The sequence below is a fragment of the Agelaius phoeniceus genome, chromosome 7 (assembly GCF_051311805.1).
Source record: "Agelaius phoeniceus isolate bAgePho1 chromosome 7, bAgePho1.hap1, whole genome shotgun sequence".
NCBI lineage: Eukaryota > Metazoa > Chordata > Aves > Passeriformes > Icteridae > Agelaius > Agelaius phoeniceus.
Window position 1 is genome coordinate 35,344,399 of NC_135271.1, and position 27,284 is coordinate 35,371,682.

The 27,284-nt window shown below is 60.8% G+C and overlaps 2 protein-coding genes across 2 annotated transcripts; one reads left to right on the forward strand and one right to left on the reverse strand.

The window, feature by feature from the left end:
- Window positions 1-380: 380 nt before the first annotated feature.
- Window positions 381-12,909, reverse strand: WNT6 (Wnt family member 6). Its single transcript, XM_054636663.2, has 4 exons — window positions 12,702-12,909; window positions 4,514-4,734; window positions 1,334-1,635; window positions 381-1,056 (listed from the first exon to the last, which is right to left on the reverse strand). The coding sequence occupies exons 1-4, from the start codon at window positions 12,776-12,778 to the stop codon at window positions 595-597; spliced, it is 1,062 nt and encodes a 353-aa protein (XP_054492638.1). The 5' UTR covers window positions 12,779-12,909; the 3' UTR covers window positions 381-594.
- An 8,955-nt stretch (window positions 12,910-21,864) lies between these two features.
- Window positions 21,865-27,162, forward strand: CYP27A1 (cytochrome P450 family 27 subfamily A member 1). The gene is made up of 9 exons (XM_054636644.2): window positions 21,865-22,132; window positions 24,187-24,377; window positions 24,647-24,846; window positions 24,930-25,127; window positions 25,266-25,426; window positions 25,753-25,919; window positions 26,148-26,229; window positions 26,303-26,503; window positions 26,600-27,162. Exons 1-9 carry the CDS (start codon window positions 21,899-21,901, stop codon window positions 26,723-26,725), a joined length of 1,560 nt encoding a protein of 519 aa, XP_054492619.1. The 5' UTR covers window positions 21,865-21,898; the 3' UTR covers window positions 26,726-27,162.
- Window positions 27,163-27,284: the final 122 nt, after the last annotated feature.

Sequence of the window (27,284 nt, forward strand, 5' to 3'; positions counted from 1 at the left end):
CTGGCATGAGGCATGAGTGGAGGCACCACGGACTGCAAGCATCCCAGGTGAGATGGTGGCAGGACACAAACGGGCACCCCAAGCAATGACAGCTGTGGGTGATGGGAGGAGAGCACTCACACACTGGAAGCAGCAGAGCAGGGCAGGAGAGTACTCGCCCTCATCCACACACATCTCCAGGCTTGACAACCACAGAGAAAAGCAGAGGGTAGATAAAAAATGAGCTGGACTTTGCCACAGGTCCCAGCAGGGCTGGGGGCAGGCAGGAGTGTGACTGACTGGGACTCACAGCTGGGAAAAGGCAGCTCTCTGGCTAAGCCCATTCCAGTACGGTGGTCAGCGCGTCTCAGCCCTCCCCAGGAAGCTCTGTGGCATACGGCTTTAAATAGCTTTATTATGGAAGCTCTGTGCCACGGGGACCATGGGGGTGCCAGGCAGCCCTGTGCTGCCCTCTGGGGAAGCCAGGACTCCCCAGAGTGCAGAGCTGAGCTCACCCACGCTGACCCTGCCACCGGCTCCACCTGTCTCTGTCCCAGGGGGGCCCTGTGAGCCTGGAGGAGGCCTCCCAAATTGTCCTCGCCTGACCCCGGGCTGTCAGATGCAGAGGCTGAGCTCCTGGCGGACGGAGCACTTGCGGCACTGCACCACGCAGCACCAGTGGAAGCGGCAAAGGCAGTTCTCCTCCAGCACCACCGTCTCGTCCCGGTGCCCTCTCCCGCAGCACAGCAGGTCGCAGCCGCTCGTGTCCATGGCCGTGCTGTTGCAGACACGGCCCCTGGTGCCCAGCGAGCCCGTCTTACGGTTAGCCGAGCAGAAATCAGGCGAGTCGGCCGAGTAGATGAGGTCCTGTTTATCGGGAGGCTTGATGTTGTCGCCCACAGGGATGAGGGTTTTGCCGTCGTTGCCTCCCATCACCTTGAAAGCCCCGTTGAAGCGCTCGAGCAGGCGATCGCCCACCTCGCGGAAATGGGGCATCTTCCTCCAGCAGGTCCGCAGCGTGCAGGAGCCCGAGAGCCCGTGGCACTTGCACTCTGTCCTCATGTAGCTGCGAACCGCCTGAGGAAGAGACAGCCATGCTCAGCCCTCAGGGCCCTCTCTCGCTGCCCAGCAGCCCCAGCCAAAACCCTGCCCCGTGGTGCTGCCCTGGCCTGCAGGAGGGGCTGGGGGTGGAGAGTGGCCCGGGGGTTTCCAAGGCACCTGCAAAGGATACCCAAAAGATGTTGGGTCGTCTTTCAGCCAAAGCTGGTGCAGGTACATGGCTTGGGGACACTGAAGGTGGAGGGCTGGGCAGGGGCACAAGGGCTGCAGGGGACAGGGAGTGCAGGGGCCTTACCAAGCGCCCGGCTTCGTTGTTGTGCAGGTCGATAAGAGCTCGGATATCATTTTTTCCTTTCTTGTTCTTGGCATCCATGAACTGCTGGGATTTCTCGTAGCCAAACTGCACATCATCCCCACAGCCCCCCCACTCCCAGGCGGTGCCCTCTGGGCCCGGCCCCGCCGTGGGCGAGGGGGGCGCCCGGCTCCGTGTCAGCTCACAGCCACACTGCAGCAGCTCGCCCATGCTGCAGGCCTGCGTGATGGCATGGCTCACTCCAGCCGCCGTGATGGCGTACACGAAGGCTGTTTCACGGATATCTGCAGGAGAATGGACAGGGCTGGGATGTGGGGTCAGCTCCAGCAAGCCAAGCACCACCCCCTGGCTGACATCCCAGGGGCTTCCCCGTTCTCCCTCTTCATATGTGCTCGGTGCTATTTCCCTGGGCAATGCACCCACCCTGGAACAGGCTGCCTGGAGCCCGAGATGCCTCTTGCAAGCAGATTTGAAGACTCTGGGGGATCGTCAAGCCCTGCCAGTGTTCCTGCACTCAGTTCTGGAGAGGCAACAAATCTCCCGCCTCCTTTTGCAAGTCTGGATGCTGCCCCATAGGAAAAAGGGAAGCTCAGAGAGCAAAGGGTGGTCCCAGATGACCAGGTGGTACCCACAGCTTCCTCACACTACCCTGCAATATCCCTCCAAGCAGTAAAAATCCCGACCACAGCTCCAAACTGGCACCTGGAAGGGCACACTGTGAGGGATACCGAGGGTGCACTCACCCTCTGCAGGGCAGCAGTGATGAAGCTGTGCTGCCTGCTGTCCCCCCACTACCCTCTTTGCCATGGGGAGCTGCCCGCCCCCCTCTCTCCACCGGCACAGCCTCCACCCTGCAGGATTATTTATTATTAGTATTTGCTCCTGTCTCTCTCTGCTCCGGGACACGAATTCCAAGCATCTTTCCCCTGCCCGGACCTGCCGCTCGCAGCCGCAGCCAGCGGGGGATTCTGGCGGCAGGGGTGCGGCGCCCTGCTCGGGGGGCTCCCGCGCCCCCTGCGCCGTGCCAGCCTCGCTCCTGCCCGCCCGAATGCCAGGGCAGGGCTGGCCCGGGGGGCGGCCTGCAGGGGATTCCTGGGCAGGGAGGGGAAGGGGGGTTTTGCGGGGTGTCCCATCCCTCCATCTTCTGACGTGGGGAGGCTGCAGGAAGAGGGATACCAGGGCACCAGTTCCATGAGCGTCTCCTCCAAAAGCCCACGCAGCACCTGCATCCCTCTGGTGTTAGCAGGAGCTGGGCACACCAGTGCCTTTCTGGGAGTGCCACCAAGGGGGTACCACCCCCTCCCCGGGCCCTCCCACCCCTGCAAGCCACCCGACCACCCGCCTGCTCCCACCTGGGGCTGGCAGAACCCTCAGCAGACAGCCCAAAGCTGGCAGAGATCCCCATGCCACCCTGCCAGCCGGGCCCTGGGGGGGTGCCGCTCCTCTGACAGTTCCTCCAGACACGTGGCTGCCCCCAAGCCAGCCTGCCCTGGCATGCCACACCTGGCACAGGTGGCAGCAAGGGAAGAGGGGACAGCCATGACTGTGCCAGGGAAGCCATGGCCAGGAATGAGAGGTTTGCAGCACCCTTGGATAGAAAAGGATATCGGATGGAAGGTGTTTATCTGATGGAGCTGGGAACCCCAGAAATGCTGAGATACTTTGCAGTCCCTGCAGGCTTACAGGGAGGCTGGTGCCTGCTGGCACCTCTGAGGGCTTCTAACACCCATCTTGTTGCCCTGGGGAACGCCACACCTCTAGCTGTCCTCAGAGTGCCAGGGACTCAAACTCACCACTGTCCCTATGACATTGCTTATCTCCAGCACTCCAGCAGTGAGGCTGGACCAACGTGGTGGCTCCTTCAGCATCCCCATGCTTGATGTGCCTGTGCCTCCTCCAACACGAGCTGTTCCTGGGTACCCAGCAGCTCATCTGGCAGTACCTTTCACTCCCCACCTGGTCTGGCCCTGCATTCTGGCACCACCCCACTTCTAGAACAGATTCCTGCCTGGCATAGATCCCACCTGCCTCACTGCCAGTTTTTGGTGACAATAGGTGACTCCAGAGACAGGAGAGTCCCCCATGTGCCCTGGCTCTCTGCCTCTTGGCTGAATACACCTCCTTGTGTTGGGGGGAACCCACATTTGCAAATCAGCTTTTTAAATGAGCCTATCCCCCTCCCATGGGCCAGTGTCTCCCTCGAGGCTTCAGCTCTGACCCCCACTAGTACCTGCAGTCAGTTGGGTGCCCAGGGCACCCCGCCCTCTCCAATCCCCCCAGGGATGCCACCTTCCCCCCCTGCATGGCCCATGGACATATCCACCTTGCCTTGGGCTGGCCAAGCACCAACAGATGTGATGGCTGAGGAGACTGGGGCTTGCTCCAGCATCTTCATCTGCCATAGCAGAGGGACAAATATGGGAAGAGGGGCGGGGCTAAACTCACTTCCCATTAAGTGAACCTACCAGCCCAAGGTGTTTCAAGCAACCCCTCTTGCTTGGAGCATCATCCACTCCCAGCTACTCTCCCTGAGGAGCATGGCAGGGCTTTCCCATCCCTCACACACTCACAGGTGCCCTCCTGCTCTGCCCCGCTCTGATTTTTGCTGCAGCTGGGCCTGGCTTGGACTGCTGTACCCACTGTCTGAGAGCTGCACATACCTTCCTGCCACCCAGCCCTGCTCCCCAGGGTGACACCAGGCTGCCCATCCAGGGACAGGGACGGGGACAGGAGACAAACATCCTCTCCTCTGCTCCCTGCAAGGCCAGGAGGAGGGACGTGAAGGGCACCCACGGGGTGAGGGGCAGCTCCCAAGGGCTGCACACTGCCTCCCAGCCAGGCCCCTTCCCACAGCACACCCTGGGGTCCCGGGAGAGCAGTAAATCACTGCCAGACGAGGGTGCATTCTTGGGCTTCATGAAGCCCCGCACTGTCTGGGAGCATTGGTAATTGCTTCATTACAACACGGGGAGACATGTCCCGGCAGTAAAACCTCGGTGTGACTGCACCGGGGAGCACTGAGCAACCCCCTACACACACACACAAACACACACACACACAGAGCTTTGCACGCCAAGACTCTGCTCCAGAAGCCCCAGGGAGGTGCTTCCCCAGGCTGGGGTCTTTCTGGGAAATGGGAAGCTGAGGAAGCACTGGCCTTACCCTGCTGCAGGATCTTGCCGAAGTACTTGCTGTGGCTGGTGCAGTTCCAGCGGCGGAAGCGGAATTGGTACTGGCACTCCCGGACGCCCAGCTTGGTGCCCTTGGCCACCTCCTGCACGATCTCTGGCTCCAGCTGGCACAGCTCTGCCTGCTTCCCCGCCAGCCGCTTCGTCTTGCGGCAGATGCTGTTGGGGTCCATGACCAGGGGGCTCCCCACTGCCCTGCAGGAGGGGACAGCGAGCAGAGCAAAACCAGCACCCAAGCCCAGCAGAGACCAGGGTGTGGGTGGGACATGAGCAGACCGACCCCAGGGATGGAGCAAGGCTGCGGGGCAGTGCCAGCTCCATGCTGAGCCCGGGTGACAAGGGGACAGAGAGACATATGCAATGGGGCTAGGACAATAGGTATGGGTGGCTCATCCAGGCAATACATTGCCCTGTCCATCCACTGGGGAATTGGGTGGATCTCCTACTGTGGGACAGTGGTATGCTGGCACACACCACTCTACACTCTACACCCCTGGGGACATCCATGGAGGTGATGGTGGTGTCCCCAAGGGAGATGGCAGAAATATTGTGCTACTCAGCACCTGCTCTTTGGGGCTGGCACTGATCTAACCCAGCCCTGGCATTGCCGTGTGACTGATGCCCGATGCAGCTGCATCTCCCAGAGCTGTGGACACAGCAAGGAGCCCAGCCAGCAATCTTGGTGAGTCTCCTCCTCTGCACGGGTTCTCGCTGCTTCACCCCGTGGGAGACTAGAAGAGTGACCTTGCCTCTGATAAAGGCCCTCGGCTGCTGGCCAGGATCCTGTACTCACCTCCCCAAATCCAGGCACTGACTCCAGGGAATGGAGCCGCAGGCGGCTGCGGGAGTGAAGGGAGGGATGCAGGTGGCATTGCCAGCTTTGCCAATGCCAGCGAGGGAGGGCAAGTCTTGGCTGGGCCCACGTCAGAGGCAGCTCCTCCTTGCCAGCACAGCTGGCGCGAGGTGCCTGACTCCCTGGCCCTGAAGGCAAAGTCTGAGCACACTGCTGTGCTCCCCGGTGTGCCATGGGCTACAGAAACTCCTGTACTTTCCCACACATTTTGCCTGGAGTGCCCTCCCTGGTGCAGCTGCGCAGCCTCCAGCGCCCTGCCTCGTGCTGGCACGGGCCGTGCTCCAGCTCTGCCACGGGCAACTCCGGAGCCATGGGCCACACCAATTTAGCACACCCTAAACTCAGCCCACCCCCGCCTCCAGCGCTGCTCCTGTGGGCCCACAGCTCATCCTGCTCAACAACATGATTTTCGTGGCCATGGATGCCCACAGAAGCTCAGGGCTGGACCCAGCATACCCCAGGATCAGGATATGCCTGATGATTGGGAGGTTACATTCCCTGGGATTCCCTGGGGAGCAGTGCTTGGGCGGCCGTGCTGCCTTCAGCCCCACTCACTGGAGAGCATCAGCTGCACAGCTTCCAAACCCAGAGCTTTATAGTCTGGCCAAGCCCCAGGGGCTCAAAAATCACAAGCTGAATCTCAGTGTTTAACTGTGTTCTGGGTTTCCTTTTCACTCTTGTGCAGCTGGGGGGCTGTGTTTGGGACACCAGGCTGCAGTACTCTGCTTGCAATCCTGTCCCCAGTGCAAACCCCCTCCAAGCCCCTTGTTTGAAGCTCAAAGCCCTGCCAGGATCCCCCTGATTCATGTCAGCTCCCCAGCTGCCTGGATCTCCTGCCTACCAGACCCCAGCTGGGCTTGGAGAGGATGTGCCCTCTCACACAGCCTGGAAAAGGAGCCCTTATGCTTTGACTGGAGGTTTGAAGGTTAAACAGCTCAACAGAGAGGCATAGCCTGGAAAGGGAACTTCCAGCAGGGAAACTGAGGCAAGCCCACACTCCTGCCAGGGAGAACCCATGTCCCTTTGCTCCCATCAGCTCAGTTTCCCTTTGCTGCATGATTCACATGGACCTTTGCAAGGGATGGGGCAGCTAGGAAATCATCACGGAGATTGCCTGGTACAGGTCCTCCATAGATGGGGAAACTGAGGCCCATGTAGAAAGTGACCAGAAAATCTGTCCAGACCCATCCCATGATGACCACAGAGGGATCCAAGCCTCCATGCTGGTCTCCAAGCTTGCTGTCCTTTGTGACCACAGCAGGATGGCGGAGGTTTGGCTGCCCCCGCCGGTGGAGTGGGAAAGAGGGGGAGCCGGGATGGGACTTTCATTAAGAGACGACTCTTTGTACTCATATAAAAACGATGCGCCAGCCCCCCGGGGCCGTCAGATCAAATACTGAACTGTGGCTCACCCCGGCCCGCTGGATCAGGCCAGGAAGGAGAGCTCAGCCCCGCGGGTCTGGGGGTGATGGGCGGCTCACCGGGGGTCCCCACCCATGGTCCAGGCGGCGGCGAGGCTGGCGGGAGAGCAGCAGCTTCTGTCCCTGCCGGCCAGGCGTGGGGTGGGCTGCCTAAGTCCAGAGCGATATTAATTTCCGCTGGGCTCCTCTTTCTGGCACGGGGAGGCTGCCGGGAGCCCAAGAGCTGTTTTGCTTTGGAGGGTTTAGAGGGGGGAGAGAATGGGGGGAGACAAGGGCAAGAAAAATGCTGCCAAACTGCTACCACTTTGGCAAGGGCTCCGGCGCAGGGCCCAGATCTGCCTGAGCTTGTCCCGCTCCAAGGCCTCCCGCATCTACAATTAAGGTGCCCCACCTCTGCTGCCGGGCACTCCTCCCCCTGCCCTGGTGAAGGAACAGGGTCGCCAGCCCGGCTCCCCACACCTCGCCTGGGGCACCCCGGCCCCTGCCTGGAGCCCCCAGCCAGGCTCAGCAGCACAGAGCATCCCTGCCACCTGCCCCTGGTGCCTTTTGCTGCCTGCCAGAACTGCTGCTGGGGGCTCTGGCTTGCCCCAAAAGCCAGTGGGATGGTGAGCCCCACTATCCAACCTCCCAGCAGCCCTGTGTAAGGGAAACAGCCCCCATTGCTGAAAGGGAGACTGAGGCACAAAAAAAGAGCTGCAAACCACTGCTCCCCTGCCACTCTCAGCCCTTAGGCTGCCACAGCCACAGCCTGAGCCCAGTCCCAGTGACACACGTCAAACAGGAGTCACCAGGGCTCCTGATGCAACCCCTGTGCTCTGGATGCTGTGCCTGCTGCCACAGAGACAGGGGCTCCCAAGAGATACAATCACCATTCTTTCACAGCTCAGCTCATGGTCATGGGGCTTCCAGCATGTCCCAGTCTCATTCCCAGCCAAAATCATGGACCAAGGAGCCTGGGCCAAGTCATCATCTTCTTCTTGGGCATGGGGATGATGTGGAGCAGGACTTCTGGCCCCTGCCAGCAGAGCATTATGGAGGGGACCCAGCGGGGTCCTGGTTTGCAGGAAGCCAAGGCAGTGAGGCTGGTAGAACTATGCAGTGAGGAGGAGGATAGTCAGCTTTCAAAAGTCACACCTGCAGGAGAGCAGTGGTTGGGCCATTCCAGCTCCATGTGGGATCTGACAGGCCTGCACCCATTGAGCACTGCTGCCTGGGCACTCCTGTGGGGCAGGGGGATCTGCTCTAGGGCAGTAAGGCTGTGTCTTGCCTCACATACAGGTCTCTATCCCAGCCTCTAGAAGCCTTCAGCAGGGTGATGTAGGTACTAGGGTACCCAGGTCATCACTCTGAGCCCACAGGTAATTCTGCACCCACCTGGAGAGGTAAGAACTGCAGGGTGACAGCCCTGGACAGCTGACCTCCATCCCTGGGGACATAGGTCACCTCACACCCCACACAATGATGTCACACTGTGTGACAGCCTACAAGTCAAACCTAAAGGGAGCCCGTCTCTTTCCAAGCTGTGCAAACAGGGCAAGGGGGACCCACAGATGAATTTTCACCCACCCAGCTTTCCCTCAGCCCATGCAGGCATGTGGTGGGCACCCAGCCCCTCACCCAGGGCATGTGTGGGTGCTGGCACTAACGGGGCACTGGGTGTGGAACCAGAGCAGGGGCCCATGGGGGTGTGGTGAGTAAGCAGCAAGTCACTGCCCTGGGGGGCACAGCCAGGGCTTGGCTGCTGAGCAGCACCCGGGGCACTGAGGCAGCAGGAAATGCCATGGGTTGGGAAGAGAAGGGGGACCCCCCATTCCCCACCCTCCTCCTTACATCTCCTTGGCAAGGATGGCATGCAAACAGCTGGGGAGCTGCCTAAAGGATAGAGGCTTTGGCATGGCATTGCACCAAGCCATGGACCTGCTAGCTGCAGGGTCGTGCTGAGGCCAGGCTGACGTGAGCAGGAACTGCCCAAACTTGTGCTGCAGGTACAGGGGGCATGGAGGGAGCATTCACCTGCAGAGGTGGTGGTCCTAAAGCCATGTCCAGACCCTGGAAGGGCTGGGATAAGAGGAAAGAAGTCCACCCACTTATGGTCACTACCTCATTCTTCTGGGTGCTGACAGAGGCTGGAGCTGGGGTAGCACGAGGGCTTGGCTAGTTCATGCCCAGATGTGGGTGCCACATGTTGTGGGGGGACCCCACAAAGCCTGAAAAGATGTCAGAGTGTGCCCAGTACCCTCCTGCACGAGGGGGGTTTGAAGCACTCAAGGTTCTGATGCAAAGGCCAGACCGATCCTCCAGCTGTGTGCATGTGTAGGGCATGGCCAGGGAGCCTGGGTGTCACCATGGGAGATGGATGTGACCAGGAGCAGGGACAAGGGATGGCACTGGGGAAAGTTCAGCTGCCTTTGTGGGAGAAAACAAGTCACCCAATGCTGGAGCCAGTAGCCATCTCAAAGGGTGCAAGAGAAACATTGTCCCATTGAAAAACCCAGCAGGTCAGCAGCTGCCCCAGCAAGGGCACAGGGAGATGGCGTCAGGCAGGGGCTCTCCCAGTGGGAGATTCATTCCTGCCCATATGGTGCTGCCCCAGGGCAGAAGACATGCTGGGGAAGGCTGGGCAGCCCAGTCTGTGGGGCGCCGTGGGGTAGCAGCTGTGGGTCAGCAAGGCCGGGGTGACTCACAAGGCTCACCCCAAGGCAGGGCCCTCCAGCCCAGCAGCCTGCCCTCACAGGCTCTAGCCCTGCAGTGTGGGAGCTGGGCAGGGAAAGAGGAGAGACCACTGCTGGGTGGTCACACAGGTTGTGTGGCTTGAGGGACATGGGACTGGGACCCCCTCAAGCATGGGTACAGCCACAGGGGCTGGTGGGAGAGGTCCTCTCTGAGCACCTCTGAAGAAAAGCTGGAGGTGCACTGCCCTCGTGCATGGATGGGGAGGGGATGGAGGGCAGGTGTCCATCCCTCTGGGCCCCCTCAGACCCACAGCTGGAGCAGAGCACATTTCAGCTGGGATGATTTTCTCCCTTGCTTTCCTCTCCATCTCCCAGCTGCTCTCAGCCATGCCCATGGACAGACAAGAGGCACCAGGGAAGCTGGTTTTGCTTGCCCCCATCCCCAGAGTGCCTCTGCACTCCTGCAAACCGGCTTGGCTGAAATCCTGCCCTGAACCTGCCTGGGGCTCCTCAGACACTGAGTTTGCCTGCTCTGTATCTCTGCAGCCTCTGGGCCAGCCCAGGAGCCCCAGGCAGTCCCTACCTGTCCTGCTCAGGGAGAAATCACTGTTGCACAAGGAGCTGAGCAAGAAATGTGTAAAGAATAGGGGAAGAGGAAGAAAGAGAATTTACAGAGCCGCTGGGAGCAAAGAGAGCCTACTCCCTGCAGCTTGGCACTAATCAAGGTGCCAGCAGCACCTGAGTGACCTATCTTCCATTGGCACTGACTACAGCCTGCTCCCTTTTGCCATGGAAAGGTCTGTGTCTCTCTGGGGACATCCTAACACAATGGGGACGCTCTTTCTCAGGCTACAATGTCACTAGCAGGGTGTCAGTGTTTGTACACCACATCTAAATCTTTTTCCACAGATGCAGCCATGTGCCAGGATCCCAATGGGCACAGCTGCCACCTGTGAGTGGCCAGGGCCTTCTGCTTGCCTGGGCTGGCACTGCATCTTGAGATCCAGCCCAGCTGCAGCCCTGTCACAAATTAGGTTGTCAGTGGGGGAAAATGCTGGCTTAAACAGGCAACCCCTTGTATCCCACCCAGCACACAGATAATGTACTCAGGGGTGGGATGGGGAAGTTGTGAAGACATTTCTTTCTTGCCCAGGGGAAAATGGCTGAGCACCTTGGCTAAGCAGCCACAAGTGCCCAGTGATGCACACACAAAGGTGTGCCACCAAAGTCCCCATGCATCAGTGACAGTGACAGCAAGGAGCAGCTCTATCAATGCCACCAGTCCTGGGGCTTCCAGGAGCTCTGGCACAACACACAGCTGCTCCCCTGAACCTCTCCCCACCAACAGCAAAACCCACTGACACCAGTGCTACCCAGACCTGGGAGAGGGGACCAGTACCAGAGCAGGCACACGGGAAGATGCCTGTCATGAGTGCCCAGACTCCTCTGCCCCACACAGGAAGGGCTCCCTGAGATCATCTCAGCCAGGGGCCAAAACACCAAACTCTGAGAGAAGCAGTTCATGAATCACGCAGCTGCTCCTATGCCCGGTCCCAGGAAGCCTGGCACATCCATTTGGCAGCGCTGGTGGCCTCATCCACCCACCACCTCTTCCCAGCTCTCTGGCTCCAGAGGGAAGCAGAGTGTGAGCTGGTGATCCCCCTGAAGCTGTTCCACTGCCCAGTGCATTCGCCGTGCATCAGGCAGCTGAGTTATTATTCTTAAAATAAAGGTTCCTTTTCTTCTTCTTCTTTTAAAAGAAGAAAAAACAAGTTTGACCCCTTGCCCTCCTCTGCCAAATCCTGCTAATCTCCTGAAGTCACTGCTCCTGTGCACACATGGCACCAGCAGGACCCAGACTCCATGGGGAGATGCAGTTCTGAGCACCTGGGGCAAGGGGCACCAGTACCCCATATCCAGCTCTGGCTGGTGCTGTCTGCCTGCCCCTGAAATGACAGCAAAATGAGCTTCTGCTTCACCTTTACCTGCTCCAGTCATGGACAGATGTCCTCAAAACTAGAGTACAGCACCATGAACTTGAAGATATTGGTGAGGATGGGGCAGAGAAAGCATGGACAGCTGAAGGGACAGCTGTGTGTGTGTGTCTGAGAATTAGCCAGGAAGAAACAGCAGCAGGATGGCACATGCCCTGCAATGGCACAGCTACCCTGAGGTGGGTGGCACGGAGCATGGAGACCCTCCACAAGCACCCTGCCTTGGCCAGGCTTGCCCTACCTCACTCTCCCCTCTTCTAGCACAAAAACCCAAGGCAAGTCCCTCTCAGCCCCACATTAAACCCTTGCCTGGCAATAAACTCAACGCTTGGGCTCCAGGGACAAACTCTCAGCTGATGTACAACTGACTGTAACAGCACCATTTACACTCACAAAGGCCCCCAGTGCAGCCCTGGAGCCAGGGCTAGGAGAGGGAATGGAGATGTGGAATAAATCACTGGTGGGCAGGCAGGGGACTGTGAGGGGAAAGGCTTATGGAGAGCTTTATTTTAGGGGTCAAAAGAGTGTGACAATGTGGAGACGAATAGCCTCAGATAATGAATGATAGCCCGGACGGCACGCCGGGGAGCTGGAATCTAAGCACTTAAAACCGGATAAAGACAGGCTGGGTGAAATTCTTAATAGATTTAAATAGTTCATGTTTCGACAGATACCTGGGCTTTCCAAGGCTGGGTCCCAGTTCTGTGCCTGTAATGAATCCCCCACCCCCTCTGGTATCCTGCAAGGCACCGTCTCTGCCTTTGATGAGGGCACCATTACAAATAGGGGTTTTGTCCCTGCTGTGTCCGGGCCACCATTCAGGGGGGACACTGTAGGGACCCTAAGGCTTTTAATTAAATTTGACTTATTGAAGGGGTCTGGAAGCCACTAAGCCCCCTTGCCCACCCCTCAGGCATGCAAGCTTCCCAGGCAGTGGGCTGGGGGTGCGGGGAGGCAAAGTGCAACTCTCACCACAGGACCCGTGCACCCTGTACTCCTGGGGAACCCCCAGCCGCTGCCTCCAGCACACTTGTGTGCCCAAACCCTGACAGTATGTGGGTGCCCCAGTCTGGACCAGAACAGCCAGCGAGCAGCAATTCCAACCCAAGTGGTGCCTGGGTGTAGGGGACTCTTTTGTCCCCAAGCTGGGGGGGGACTGCCCCCGGAGATCGAGATACCCTGCGCGCCCTCCTGCTTTCCCCCCGCGGGATGTCCTACTCACCACCAGAGCCCGATGATGTTTGCGGGGCAGAGGAGGATGAAGAAGAGACCCAGCTGGGTCCGGGAGGAAGGCAGCATCCTGCCAGGACTGAGGAAAGCGTCGAACTCGCTCCACGCCACTGGCCGGGAGCCGGGCACCCCCGAGGTCCGGCCGGGGCCCCGGCGGGTGGGTGCCCGCTGTCTCCCTCCGCCGGGCCGGGCCGGGCCGGGCCGGGCAGGCAGCGCGGCCGGCGGGGCCGTCCGGGCCGGGCTGGGCTGGGCTGGGCTGGGCAGGCACCTCCGGGCGGCTGGAGCGCGGCGCGGAGGCTGCTCCGCAGAAGGAGGAGGGACGGGGCTGCGAAAGCATCTGCTCCGACAGGGAAACCGGAGCCCGGGGGACGGACAGGGCGGGCCGGGCGGGGGGACTCCCGGGTGCCAGGCTTCGTTCCCAGCGCAGAGCCACGGACACGATGCGAGCACGGGCACCCTCCGGTAGAGGACGGTGGCCGCAGCCCGCCTGGCCCCGCGTCCCGCCGCCGCGTTTGAATGTGCAGCCCTTTTTGCGGATCTGGCTGGCACAGCCCTGCCCCCGAAGCCCCGGACCTGCTGCGGACATGCCTGGCAAAGCCCTGCTTGGCACAGCCCTGCCCGGCTCCACTCGGGGTCCTGCCGCAGCCCTGTCAAACCCGACGTGGCCTCGAGGTGTCCCCGACACCTTCCCGTCACACTCTTGCCCGACCCTGACACTCCTGGCATGGCCTTGCCCAAACCTGGCGCCCCTGGGTTGCCCCCAGCACAGCCCTGCCCGGCCCCTGTCCCTGTCTGGGCTCGCCTGGCACAACCTGGCTCCATGACCCTGCCTGTCCTCAGACCAGTCTGTCCCACCTGGGAAAGCTGGAGGAGTGACCCCTAAGGAGCATCTCCCCACACTTAGCTCCAGCACTCTGCAGAGACATGCCTGGGGCAGAGGGACACACAGGAGAATGATCGAGCCAGCCCTAGGAGCAAGGAAACCGGGAGACCAGGAGAAGAGTGTGGTGAGGGACATCTTGTTTATAGTGATTTCATTTCAGGTGCTGGGGACCCAGAGCAGACACAGTTCCCAGCACCAGCTCATAATAGCAGGAGCAGCAGGAGCTGCCTGGGGCAGGAGGAAGCTGACATGCCCAGAAGGCAGCAGGGGGCCACACAAGGGCTGTGCAGCTGGGGACAGGAGGAGCCCATAGCCTGCCACACCAATGCTCCCCACAGAGGAGCCTCAGGAATGGTTTTCTAGCGCTCAGCCCAGTGCTCTGCATCTCTGATTCCTCTTGTACCATTTATGGCTGCCATCAGAGGTTGGGGATCAGCTCCCAGCCCTGAGGCATCTGGGCCATGGATCCTGGGAGAGGATCTACCCTGGGGGAGTCTCACCTGATCGCTGTACCCAGCTCCACAGAGCAACCAGCCAGCCCACTGGGTTAGCCCAAAGGAAAAGGAGGTGTCTTCCACTCGTGATGGGCAAAGCAGAGCACCCTTGCTGCTGGTGAGATCAGCCCTCCCTCCAGCAGCTATTTGTGCTCTGTCCCTCATGGCCTCCCACACCTTGCCCACCTCAAGCCCCTGGCTTGCCCATAACTGTTCCCCTTGCCTTGATCACCAGGGGTTTCATCCCTTCACCTGGGCATGTCTGCTCCCTGCTAACAGCATTCGGTGGTGAATGACTCAGGCTTTATCAGCACCTTGGCACAATGCTCTCCCTCCTGGGCACAGGAGGTAAGAGACTCCCACCACCTCTGGAGGACTCACACCTGCTCCTTCTCTGCTGTCCCACACAGGAAATGGGCTCCTGGTCTGCACCCTTGGCATGGTGACTAGCACTGAGCTGCCCTGGCCACAGCATGGGGACACGGGGACACAGGGACATGGGCTCAGTCCCTGAGCTGGGCACTGCCTCTGGGCTGCTGCACCATGCAGCACCTGTCCCTGTTGCCTTTGCCTTCACCCACCACCTCCATGCAAGCTGTTCTACAGGGACCCCATCACCTCTGATTTGGGGGATAGTCCACAGCCGCAGCTGGTGAGAGGGGACATCCCTGCTGCGGCTGGCCGGGCCTGAGCCGTGCCCAGGGGCCCAGCCCTGCCGGCAGCGCTCGCCGCAGCGCACGGCTCATCTGCCGGCGTGTTGAAAGTGCCTGTTGTCCCTCCGCCCCTAGCGCCTGGCCTCCTCGCAAAGGCAGCGCGGGGCAGGTGAGAAGCCTTTATCTGATTTCCTAAGGGCAGAAAAATCCCTTTGATTTTGCCCCGAAGAGGGGAGCGGGGGGCGGGGGTGCCGTCTCGGCGAGCAGGTGCGGCTGGTGCTCAGCGACTCGCCTTATCATGTCAGCTCTGCGAGAGGCTGGAGGCGGCCGGGGGGGCTGCCGTGCCCCCAGCACACTTAGGGGAGCTGGCCCCATTGTCTGGGTCCTGGGGCAAAGCCCACTTAGAGGGGCTGGTGGGGCAGAGTGGACAAAGGTGGGCTTCTTGCCCTGTGTCTGGGTCAGAGGATCTGGGATGAGGTGTGTGCCAGGAGTTTGCCCCTATCTATCTCACAGATTTGCTCACAGCTGCATAAAAATTCTCCTTTAGCAAGGGGAAACTGAGGCACAGAGATGCTGAGACCTGCTTAAGCAGGTGGGGAGTGGTTGTCTGTTCGCTCAGCCCCAGTAATTTTCTTGCTTCCTCCCCTTCTGCAACAAGACCCAAAGGCACACGTACTTCAGGGGACAAGGTGACAGTGGTCGTACTAATCCAGGGTGACAGGGATGCCACTGCCACTCTGAAGCAGCCTCCACCATCACAGCTGATTCTTTGTCTCTGCCTTTCCTCGCCTCTCGCAGCTCACTCCCCCCCCCCCCCGGCTTTTGTGTTATTACAAATTATAAAACAATTTTTTCCTGCCGTCCCGCATTCTTCTGCCTCCTGCAAGAATTTTAATGTATTTATTTTTGCTATCAGGGGAAAGCGCCGTGTTCCTCGGCCACCCCCAGGCAGCCCCGGCCCCACTTGGCCACTGATGGAAATTAATGATGGAGGATGCAGGGGGAGAGCAGACACCCCTGCACCCCTGCAACAGAGAGCTGGGGGGACGGGTGCCCCCCAAGCAGTCCTGTTTCTCCCAGTGGCAAAGGACACAGAACTCAGCTGTGGAAGGGGTGATGGGACAGAGGGGCTTTGGGGTCCCCAGTTGGGCCTGGGGTCCCCAGGAGAAGTTGTTGGTTATGGACTGGGGAAGGGACAGTTTTTGGGCCCAGCCAAGAGGTGCTTTGAGGTCCAGTTTTGAGGGTGCTGTGTTGGGGAATCATCTCCATATAGCAGTGTGACTTTGAAGTCCTCTTGAGAAAGAGGAGACCTCCCCAGGACTCCAGCCCACTCTGCCTCTTGTGACAGCATCCCCAGGGATCCACAGCCTGCCTGTGGGAGAAAGCATCCCCTGAGTGGCCCATCCTGCACCCCCCACTGAACTCCCTCTGCCTCTAGGCTGGTGCTCTGATACTTGCTGAGCTCTGTCTCTCATTCCCAGCCATGCAGCCCCAAGGGTGTGGATGGGGGTGCCCTGCTCCAACAGCCCTCCTACCCCACGGCCACAAGGCTGGGGGGGGCTCTGGCTGCTGGGAGGGAGCGGACAGGGGAGGAAGTAATGGGCCTTTCCCGCTGTGGGGAAAGCGTGGCGATTTCCAACCCAAACACCCCGGTGCTCAGCGGCCGCATACTTTCCCAGCGTCCCTCCCCTCCTTTATTCCTGAGGACATTGGCAATCAAACCCACGTTGGCCTCCTCTCCTGCTCCTGCAGTGAGGTCATCGAGCTGTGTTTGTGACATCCCGGCATTTCCATGGCAGCGCACTGTGATGTCATAAGCCCGGGTTGCGACCTCACGGCAGGAGCAGAATGATCTTATTAAAACAACACGGTCCCCATCCATGGCTGCTCACAGCTGGGGGACTCCAGTGCAGGGTAGCAGCCAGCAGACAGGCCTGTGGCAGCCAGGGGGACGATGAGAAGGGTGCCCTCCCTGGGGTTATGTCACCAGTGGGAGATGGTGGTGACACAAGGCATGATCCAGTGCTCCCCCAGGGCTGAGCTCCCAACTGATGCAAACAAACAAGCCACATGGTGCTGAAGTGACAGTGAATCTGGGAACAGCCATGCTAGAACTTACTCCTCAGGGTCCCCCAGGCCTGGCCACAGTGCTGCCCACCTCTGGGACCAAGCGTCTGGGGCCTTATCGGGGTGCAGAGCCCTTTCATGTCAGGCTGGCGGGCGGCAAGCAGAGCTGATGAGGACCTGTCCCCAGATGACAGCAGCCCGGTGCTGACAGCGACTGTAGGGCCCATTCTTAAATTAGACAAGTCCCCCTCCCCCTGGCCAGCACTCCTGACCCTGCCCCATGGCTGGACATGGCCTGGGACATCACAGCCCACAGCACTTTGCGTGGCCAGCATGACCCACACACACATGTGCACACACCTGTGAGAACACACCCTCAGGGAGCGCTGGTCATCCCTTGGGCACTGACAGGCGGGGGGATGGATGGATGGATGGATGGATGGATGGATGGATGGATGGATGGATGGATGGATGGATGGATGAATAGGAGGACGGACAGGTAAGGGGGGCTGGATGGGAAGAGTAATGTATGCATTTGTTGATGGATGGATGGATGAGTGTACAGACAGCTCAGGAGATGGATAGAGAGATGGCTGTGAGAAAGCTGCTTGCGAGTGTGGATGGATGGATGGATGGATGGATGGATGGATGGATGGATGGATGGATGGATGGACAGACAGGAGAAAGAAAAGGCCCTAGCAGCACTTTTTAGCCTGTAACTCTGGACATTGTTGCTCTTTCCAAATAACCTAAGTTTCACACAGCATCTGTTCTGGGAGAGAAGGGAACATCCACATCCCAAGGGGAGAAAATTTGCCATTCTCACTGCACGACAATTTGAGGGCCCAACCTCGTGCTGCTGCAGCAGTGCACCCTCACTGCTAGCACAGAATCTGCTCTCCACTGGCCAAAGGGGAAACTGAGGCCAAGGAAACTGGCTTGCAGAGCAACAAAGCTGAAACCACCAGGGAGGCATGGGTGTGTGTCCAGTCCCACTCGCTCCAGCTCCCCACACGTCCATCTGTCCATCCATGGGAAGGACACGCATATCTGGGCTGCGAGCGATGCCGCTGTCCTTGGGCCCCCGGGGCTGTAAACATGATGTCATGTGGCACACACAGCTCACACAGCCCGCTCTGTGCACGGGTCCCCGCATGGGCTTCACAACTTCTGCGTGGGAGGCATCCACCATGGCCCACAGCCAAGGGAACTGGAGTCAGGAGATAAAATCAGGTTTGCTTTAGGCTGGAGCAAACAGCCTCTTGCAGGAGGAGTAATGGACAGGGAGAGCAGATGGAAAAAGAGGAGACACCTCCCCGTCTTGGAGAGTTTGGCAGGGAGCAGAGGTGATGTGGGAAACTCCAGGAAAGCCCGGCGCTGGTCTTGGGTCGACTCCCTTTGCTCCTACTTGACTTAGAATAACTCCATAGGCACTTGAAGTCACTAATCAGCCAGGACCACTTGAGAGCAGCCTGGGGCTGCCTCCCGTCTCCTGTGATAACAGCATGCCAGCCCCGGGTTCTCTCCGGCATCCCAGTCTCACGTCCTTAGGGAAGGTCCTGGCCCACCAGGGTCCCATGGGGCACAAGGCAGGGGAGCCTGGATCAGAGCCTTCTGCCAGGTGCTGAGCCCTCCATGGTGGTCGTGGGGGACACACCATCATGCTGGTTGATTTGCTTCTTGTTTCAAAAGCTTTGTGCTGCCCCCAGGCCTCTGCCCAGGTCTGAGGGGTCAGATAGAGGGAACGGAGGGGAAGGGGACCTTTGGGAGAGGGCCAAGAGGGTCCCACTTGAGCTCTTTGTGTCGGAGAAGAGCAGCTGTCTCCAGACCTGGGATCTGTGCACATTCCTCTTGATCTCCCCATGTCCCCCTTTGCAGCCCCACTGGCCCCAGCGTGGCTCATGACTCAGGCAGTGACAGTGTGGTGACACACAGTTGATGTAACAGGCTATCTCCAGTTCAATGCTCTGTTTACAGTCCTCAGACCCAGGATCAGCCTTCTCACAGCCTGGGCTTTCCTGGGGATGAGTCAAGGGATGCCCTCCCCTGGGACACCCCACTTCCTCCCCCCATCTGTGGGAGAGCAAATCGGGGTCAGTGGATGCAGCTCTGGGAAAGATTTCCAGCTCCTGGGTGACCCTGCACAGGTCACATAAAGGAGGAGTCCCTCCCTCTGAGGAGGACCAGCAGCCAGGACCCTCTGTAAGCAGTGTGTGGTGGATGGCTGAGGGACAGAGAGGCAGGGGGTCCCACAGTGCCTGACTCTGCACCCACAGGTCCTGCCAGGGAGATGAGGTCAGACCTGACAATGGCTCTGTGGGATGAATACAGTCACAGCATCCCTGAGGCAAAGTGACACACAGGATGTGACCTGCCACCCCCAGCTCCACATCCCCACGGCTGAAGACAGCATTTGCTCTCTCGCCTCTGCTGCGCTTGTCGCCAGGCTGGGCTGGCCCCGCACTGCGGGACCTCCCGGGAGCTGGCGGTGTCCCCGGCTCCGGGCGGCATCCTCCGGCCTGCATGGGTTATGGCCCAGCCTGTTCCCTTCGGAAGTCCCCTCCTGGAGACTCTGAGAGGGGCTGATTCACCCAACCCTCCCGGCCCCCCCTCCCAGCACCGCCTCCCCCGCAACCCTGGCAGCGGCCCCGCCGGTCCCCGCCGGTGCCCGCGCCGCTCCCGCCGTCCGAGGACGGGGAGCACAGCCTAGCGGCAGGAGCGGGAAGGAGCCGGGATAACGGTGCCCCGCTCCGCGTCCCGAGCAGGTTGCGGGGCACCGGGGACAGGCCTGGGGAGTTGCTGCGGTGGTACAGCCCTGCCCTTCACAAGGCCGAGTGCGAGGTCCTGAACACAGGTCGGGGCGACCCTAGTACCGGTTTTGTCTGCGGGATGGATGGATGGATGGATGGATGGATGGATGGATGGATGGATGGATGGATGGAGAGCTGGCCTGTAGAGGAGTTGGAGGCACTGGTCGATCAAAAACAGTAAATGAGCTGACAACTTGAAGATCAGGTCTGAGACTGGAAAATAAGGAGCATGCCCAGCAGGGCAGGGAAGGTTGCTCCTGCTCCACTCCACACTTGTGAGAACCCACCTGAAGCAGAGCAGCTCTGGGGTCCTCAGTGCGAGAGACATGAACCTGTTGGAGCAGGTTTGCATGAGCCAGACAAGGCTACAAAATGATTGGGGTGCTGGAGCACCTCTCCCGTGAAGACAGGCTGAGAGATTTTTGTTTTGCAACCTGGAGAAGGCTCGGGAACATCTCATTGCAACCTTTCAATATATAAACAGGCTTATAAGAAAGATAGAGAGAGACCTTTTACCAGGAGCCGTAGTTTTCACTCTTTTTGCAAGAGGCGATTGTTTTAAACTGAAAGAGGTGGTAGGGTTCCACTGCCCGGCAAGGCGAAGCACAGCAGGCTGGAAGAGGCCAAGGCCAAGGGGGTGTGAGAGCTACAGGGTCTCAGTTTCCCAGGCTGGGAGCTCACAGAAGTCCTCGGGCGGGGATTTTCCTGCTGCACCGGCTCTGAACCCGGCCGGGGCAGGGCAAGCGACAGAGCTGGCTGTGAGCAGCCATGAGATGGCAGCAGGCGCTCGTTCTTGGCTGTCCCAGCCTGGGGTGCCTCAGGGGTGTCTACAAACTCGGGGGTGCCCGTGTCCTGCACCCCAGTCCCGGCCCCGCTGGCAGGGAGCACACAAAGCATCAGCCTGGAGCCTGGCACGGGACACTCCCGGTGCCCTGGTGAGACAGGACCGAGGGCAAGAACAGCCACTCACGGGGCTCCCAGATACCTGCCCAGCCTCACACAGCCTCCCTGGCCAGGACCTTGTACCCAATGCCCGATAAGGGCAGTTAATGATCAGCACTGGTGTCCCAGAGACATGGCGTGGGACATCCCTGGAGTGACACCTGGACAGGATCCTGCCTGCCCCACTGTCCCAGGCTGGCCAGAGCAGACACGTCCTGCATGCATGGTCCCAGACACCCCAGCAGGGTCCTGCTCAGGGCTGGACAGCTTGGCCTGCACCAGCCTGAGGCAGGAGCTGGCACTGTTCTGTCACTGGCATGAAAACGTACCAAACCTCCCTCCAGTGTGCTGCCAGCAGCCACAGTGGGCTTACCAAGGTCTCCCCACCCGTGGTCCTGGCTGGCAGTGCCTGGAGGAAGTGTTGAGAGAGAGCCTGGGATGGTTTGGACCCAGCTCTCCACAGCATCATCCTGCCCTGCTGGGGGACAAGGCAGACCCAGGGGGTGACAGGCAGGGAACAGAAGCAGGGCAGGAGGGCTCAGTCCAGGAGGGCAAGCAGACATAAAGAGCAGCCCAGCGGCGAACCTGGAGCTGATGCAAGGTGTGCAAGTTCTGGGATGTGAAATCCAGTGCCAGAGCGCAATGCCAGTGCTGGCACATGTTGTGCCCTGGCTGGTGCTGTGCCCAGTCCTCCTGCCCGTGCCTGGTGCACAATGCCCAGCACCCCCTGCCTATGTGCAATGCCCAGGATACAGCAGCACCTGGCTCCATCGTGCCAGGGCGCTGTACCTGCCGTGCCACGTCAGTGCTGGCTGCCAGCTGCCTTGTGCAAAGCTCCACCAGGCACAACACCTGGCACCCAGTACCTGCTACATGGCACTGGGCACCGCTGGTGCCACTTCCAGCACCCAGCACCCGCTGCCTGGCCTGTGATGCTGCTGAGCAGTCACCACTGTGCAGTACTCGGTGTATGGCTCATGGTAGCCGGTGTGCTGCACCGAGTACGTGGCACGCTGCAGCCGGTCTCCACGGCCCGGTGGAAGGTGTGCCGCAGCCGGCACACGGCGCACGGTACGGACTGCCCCGTGCCCGGTCCCCGCTGAGCAGCAGCCGGTACCCCGCATCCAGAGCGCAGCAGCCGGGGCCAGTATCCGTTGCGCAAGGCAGCGGGTGCGCGATTCTCTCTTCCCGGTGCGCGGTACCCGGTGCGCGATGCTCGGTCCCCGGTGCCGGTGCCCGGTCGCCGCCCCCGCACCGCCCCCCGCACCGCCCCCGGTGCCGCCCCCCACCACCCTCGGTGCCTCCCCGCCCCGCCCCGTCCCGTGCGCTGCCGACGGAGCATGGCGGGCCCGAGCGGCGGGGCCCGGTGGCCGCTGCTGCCGCTGCTCCTGCGCCCCCGCCCGCCGCCGCCGCGCAGCAGCCCGGGACCGCCGCGCAGGACCGGGGGCTCGGCGGCAGCGGCGGCGGGGCCGGCGCGGCTGAAGGGACCGGAGGAGCTGCCGGGGCCGGGGCTGCTCCGTACTTTCGTCTGGCTGTTCCTGCGGGGCTACCTGCTGCACACGCACCGGCTGCAGGTGCGCCGGGGCAGCCCGGCCCGGGGCTGCGGGCGTGCGGGGCTCGGGCTGCGCGGGGGCCTGGCGACCCTGCTCGGGGGCGTAGGGGGGGAGGAGGGTTCGGAGGGGTGCGTGGGATGGAGGGGCTGCCGGGGGGGCTGCAGGGAGGGTGCTGGACCCGGGGGGCTTTGCAGGGGAGGGAGTGGGTGCGGGCTGGGGACAAGGGGAGATGGGCTCCAGGGAGGGGGTTAGCTGCCGACAAGTGACGGCAGGGAGTTGAGCGGGGGCGGCAGTGCCGGGGAGCAGAGGGGCTGGGCGGTGGGGGGCACCCGGCGCCGTAGGGTGATGCTGGGGCAGCAGGCAGAGAGGGACCAGCAGAACCGAGTGACCTCGGGAGGGTCCAGCCAACCCAGGGCTGCTCCAGCATCCCCGAGCCGGCCGGGCAGCTGAGGGCAAAGGTTCGGGGGCATCTCACAGGGTCCTGGCATCCCTGGGCTCCCGGCTGTGACAGCTGGAGGGAGCAGCGGTTTTGGGTGCAGGTGACAGGGCAGGTTTTTGGGCAGATGATACAAGACAGGGGAGGGGTAGGCAGAGGTATTTGTTTTTTCTGTCAACACTTCCTCATACGTCGGATGAAGCAAGCAATGGGCTTGGCTGGCTGCAAGCCAGGCGGCATCTTCCAGCACCCTGGAGCTCTGACCAGCCCGAGAAGCGTGCGGGATCAGGCCTCCCTGGCATCTCAGAGCACCAGGCGCTGCTGGTTGGAGAAGGTGTTGTCACAGGACAGTGGGATTTTGGGGTGTAGGCACTGGAGCTCCCTCCTGCCCTTGGGACACAGCCTGGCTTTGCAGAAAGATGCTCACATGCTCTGGAGGTGCCTTTCCCCAGATCCAGGCAGCTCTAGCTCCTCACAGCCCAGCTCTCCAAGGCCTGCACTGTGTCAGGTCCTGGCTGCCAGCAGATGCTGGTCGGCAGGCTCCAAGCCGGGGCACAGCTGCCCCATGCCCACGAGCTGCCTGCATACCGGGGCGGCCGTCCCTCCCCCTCCTCCTGCCACCATGCACGAGGAACGAGGAACGTCTCCCCGTGGTGACGAATCCAGCTGAATCCAGGCACAGGCTGCGATGCAGACAGTCACCAAGGGAGATTGTACCACGTGCATCCCCGCAGCCACGGGGAATGGGGACCAGGGCTTGCCTGCTAAGTCCCCTGCATCCCCCCCATGCTTGGACATGCTCTGCAGGGGCTCTGGCTGTGCCTGGGTGGGCTGGAAAGTGGCATTTGGACACGGCCCTGTGCAGATCCATTTGCAAAGGGCTGCCCAGCTGCCCCCAAGGGATGCACTTGGAGGTCACGGTGCTCCCGGCCAGGGCAGCAGGCATGGCACCTGTGGCTGCAGACAAGGAGAGGGCACCTGCAGCCAACAGGGCCCAGAGCAGGGCTGATGCTGGTGAACATCCCCTAGCTGGCCTGTGGCCCCAGGGCCATGCCCTGGACGTGACAGCCTGTTCTGGGAGCAGCCCAGTCATGCCCTAGCCTGGTGCTGCCCTCCCACTGCTGATCATTAACCACCCTTACTGGCTGGTGAGTTCAAGGACTCACTCAGCAACTGTTGTCCCCAGGTTAAGCAGAGCCTGGGCCATGCTGGAAGCAGCAGGACTTAGCCCTGCTGGTGGTTGCTGCAATGGTCCTGCATCTCAGCACACTCCTGTGCTTGGCAGTTGTCTCTGTCCCTGCTGTCCCTTCTTGGTCGTCCTTCCCCAAAAGACCCACCAGGCTGTCTCTGCATCTCTGGGGTGGATGAAGGATGTGCCAGTCTGTGCTGAGGGGTCAGTGCCTGGTGTACTTAATGCTGGGAGAGGAAATGAGCCCGGAGACACCAGCCCAGGCCATCTGCAGAGCACTTCAAGGATGCTGCCAGCTTGGGGGTGTCAGGGGTCAGAGGCAGGTGCATGAGCTGAGGTGATGCAGAGGGGTCCATGGGATGGGTGCAGATAGGCTCGTTCAGGGTTGGGGCAGGGAGGATCTGACCCAACTTGTCCCATTGGCCCTGCCATGCTTTGTGTGCATCACAGGTGATATCCCGACGCCTTTATGGACCTATCTGGAAGTCAACCTTCGGACATTATAGGAACATCAACATTGGGAGCCCAGTGGTGCTGGAGCAGCTGCTGCGGCAGGAGGGCAAGTACCCCATGCGCAGCGACATGGCGCTGTGGAAGGAGCACCGGGACACCCGGCGCCTGCCCTACGGACCCTTCACCGAGTGAGTCCCGCCCTGGCTGCGCTCTCTGGGCCAGCATACATCTCCTGCCCCTTCCCTAGGTGCAGGGCCCAGGTGGCAGTTGGCATTACTCCCACTCCTGCAAGCTGCCTGTCCCCACCAAGTAGAAGGGCATGGCCATGGCAGGCAGAATGACCCCTGGGATGGTTCCAGCCTGGGTGGGGAGTGTGTGCACAGGGATTGGGGAACTGCTGCCAGCCACTGCCCCCTGCCCGTCCGTGCCCCCAGCGCTGAACCTTGTCCCCATCCAGGGAAGGGGAGCGCTGGTACCGCCTGCGCCAGGTCCTCAACAAGCGGCTGCTGAAGCCCTCGGAGGCGCTGCTGTACGCGGATGCCATCGGGGAGGTGGTGTCAGACCTGATGGTGCGCCTGCGGGAGGAGCGGAGCCGCAGCCCCTCGGGGGTGCTGGTGGGGGACGTGGCCAACCTGCTCTACCGCTTTGCCCTGGAAGGTAGGGGTGTCCTCTCCCTCACCCCTGCCCTGTCCCACCATTCCCATTCCTCCAGAGGTCTGGATGCTGTTTGTCCCCTACAGGCATCTCTTACATCCTCTTTGAGACCCGCATCGGGTGCCTCAAGCAGCAGGTCCCTGCTGAGACCCAGCGCTTCATTGACTCCATCAACCTCATGTTCAAGAACTCCATCTTTGCCACCGTCCTGCCCCGATGGAGCCGCAAGGTGCTGCCCTTCTGGGACCGTTACCTGGACAGCTGGGACACCATCTTTGCCTTTGGTGAGTGGTGATGGTGGGGATCCAGTGTGGTGGCACTGGACTCCCTAAGGACCCTCAAAAGCAGGGCAGTCCCTGGCCAAATGTCTTATTGGCAGCCCTCGCTCTGTGAGCTCTGGTTCCTACTCTCTGTCCCTGCAGGCAAGAAACTGATTGACCGAAAGATGGAGGAGCTGGAGGGGCAGGTGGAGCGTGGCACGGAGGTGTCTGGCTACCTGAGCTACCTGCTGGCCAGTGGCAGACTCAGCCTGGATGAGGTCTATGGCAGCGTGGCCGAGTTGCTGCTGGCCGGTGTGGACACGGTGAGAGCCAGGCAGCTGCTGTCAGGGGATCCCTGCTGTGCTCCATGCCCAAGGGAACCCATGGGGCCATGCTCCACCCAGCCCTTGCGAGCTCTAGCCCAGTTGGGGCTGATGCTCCACAAGGGCAAACCCTCAGGGATTGGTCAGTACAGACCCTGTCCTCTGCTCCCTGCCTCCCTCTCCCCTGTGCTTGCTGCCCCTCACCCCTGACTTTTCTGCATACCAGAGCAGGGGCTCTCTGGTGCCATACTGATGCTGTGCTTGGCACAAGGCTGTTCAGCTACTGGCCCCAATTCCTTCACTCCCCCTGGTGCTCCACTCCCCAGACCTCCAACACGCTGTCCTGGGCTTTGTACCACCTCTCCCGGGACCCAGACATCCAGGAGACCCTGTACCAGGAGCTGAAAGCTGTTGTGCCTCCCGACCGGTTTCCTGCTGCTGAGGATATCCCCAAGTTGCCGATGCTTCGGGCCATTATCAAGGAGACTCTGAGGTACATCCCAGCCTTGTCCCTGCCCTGAGGTCCTGGTCATCAGCTCCTTCTCCAGGGGGCATGCACCAACCAGGCAGGAGGCAAGGCTGGATTTCAGTCCCTCTGGACTGTGAATATCCACCTCCCCCCTGGGGAGCTGCTGAGCCTTGTCCTGCCCGTGTCTCATCTCACTCTCTCCTGGATCTCCAGATGAGTTCTGCTCCCCCACTAACTCTCTCCATATCCCAGAGTCTACCCTGTGGTGCCCACCAATGCCAGGGTCTTCTATGAGAAGGACATTGTCATCGGAGACTACCTCTTCCCCAAGAATGTGAGTGGGGGCTGTGCTGTGGGGACCCCCGCTGCACTCAGCGGGGTCATTAACCCCCAATTCCCCCCTGCAGACCCTCTTTGTCCTGGCGCACTACGCGATGTCCCATGATGAGACCTACTTCCCCGAGCCCGAGCGGTTCCTGCCCCAGCGCTGGCTCCGGGGACACGGCTCCCCTCACCACCCCTTCAGCTCCATCCCCTTCGGCTACGGGGTCCGCGCGTGTGTCGGGCGCCGCATCGCTGAGCTGGAGATGCACCTGGCCCTTGCCAGGGTAAGTAGGGATCCCTTCACTTTGGGTATCTTGCCATGAGCTGGGATGGGTGTCCCAGGGAGTCCCCGAGGCACTGCCAACCCCTTCTCCCCACAGATGATCCAGGCATTTGAGGTGCGGCCGGACCCCCGTGGCGTAGAAGTGACGTCTGTGTCCCGCATTGTCCTGGTGGCTGACAAGCCCATCAACCTGGAATTCATCGCTCGCCCGGGAGCCCCCTGACTGCACGTCCACCCCCACCCTGGGTGCCAAATGGAGATCCCCTTACTGCCCCACAAGGAGGACAGGAAGGCAAACCCCTTCCCTGGCCAGCTTGGGCCAGGGGGCTCACAGCCCCACAGTGGGAAGGGTGGGGGGGATGAGAGATTGCCCCCAAATCACCCCTGGGCCACTAGTAGCCCCTTGCCCAAAATCAGCAGGAGGCTAGGGGAACTGCTGTGCCTTTGACACACTGCAGGGGGGTTGTGTCCCCCCCCTACTGTGCCCAGCTGGGCTGTGTCAGGAACCTGGGAGCTCTTTTGGGGCTGGGGGAAAGCAGGGAGGGGGCTTGCAGCCATTCGGTGTCTCCTTCGTCCTGTCCTTGTGTAGCTGCGCGTGGATCTGTGCCCGGAGCCAGGACATCTGGGTCCTCTCTGAACAGCTGACCTTGGCCTCAGAAACTTCTCTGTGCCTCACTTTTCCCCTTGCCCCCAGGGGAGGGTTGAGTGCTGGTGGTGTTTGGGGTTTGCACCTTTCCCAAGGGACAGAGCCAGCCCTGGTCCTGGGAAAGCACAGCAATAAC

Bases quoted from the DNA above. Each gene is read 5' to 3' on its own strand.
- WNT6 (XM_054636663.2), bottom strand. From the start codon at position 12,778: ATGCTGCCTTCCTCCCGGACCCAGCTGGGTCTCTTCTTCATCCTCCTC. The intron at 4,735-12,701 runs GTGAGTAGGACA...CCCCTCCTGCAG, and splicing joins AACATCATCGGGCTCTGGTG to GGCAGTGGGGAGCCCCCTGG. The intron at 1,057-1,333 runs GTAAGGCCCCTG...TCTCTTCCTCAG, and splicing joins ACAACGAAGCCGGGCGCTTG to GCGGTTCGCAGCTACATGAG.
- CYP27A1 (XM_054636644.2), top strand. From the start codon at position 21,899: ATGGCGGGCCCGAGCGGCGGGGCCCGGTGGCCGCTGCTGCCGCTGCTC. The intron at 24,847-24,929 runs GTAGGGGTGTCC...TGTCCCCTACAG, and splicing joins CTACCGCTTTGCCCTGGAAG to GCATCTCTTACATCCTCTTT. The intron at 25,128-25,265 runs GTGAGTGGTGAT...CTGTCCCTGCAG, and splicing joins GGACACCATCTTTGCCTTTG to GCAAGAAACTGATTGACCGA.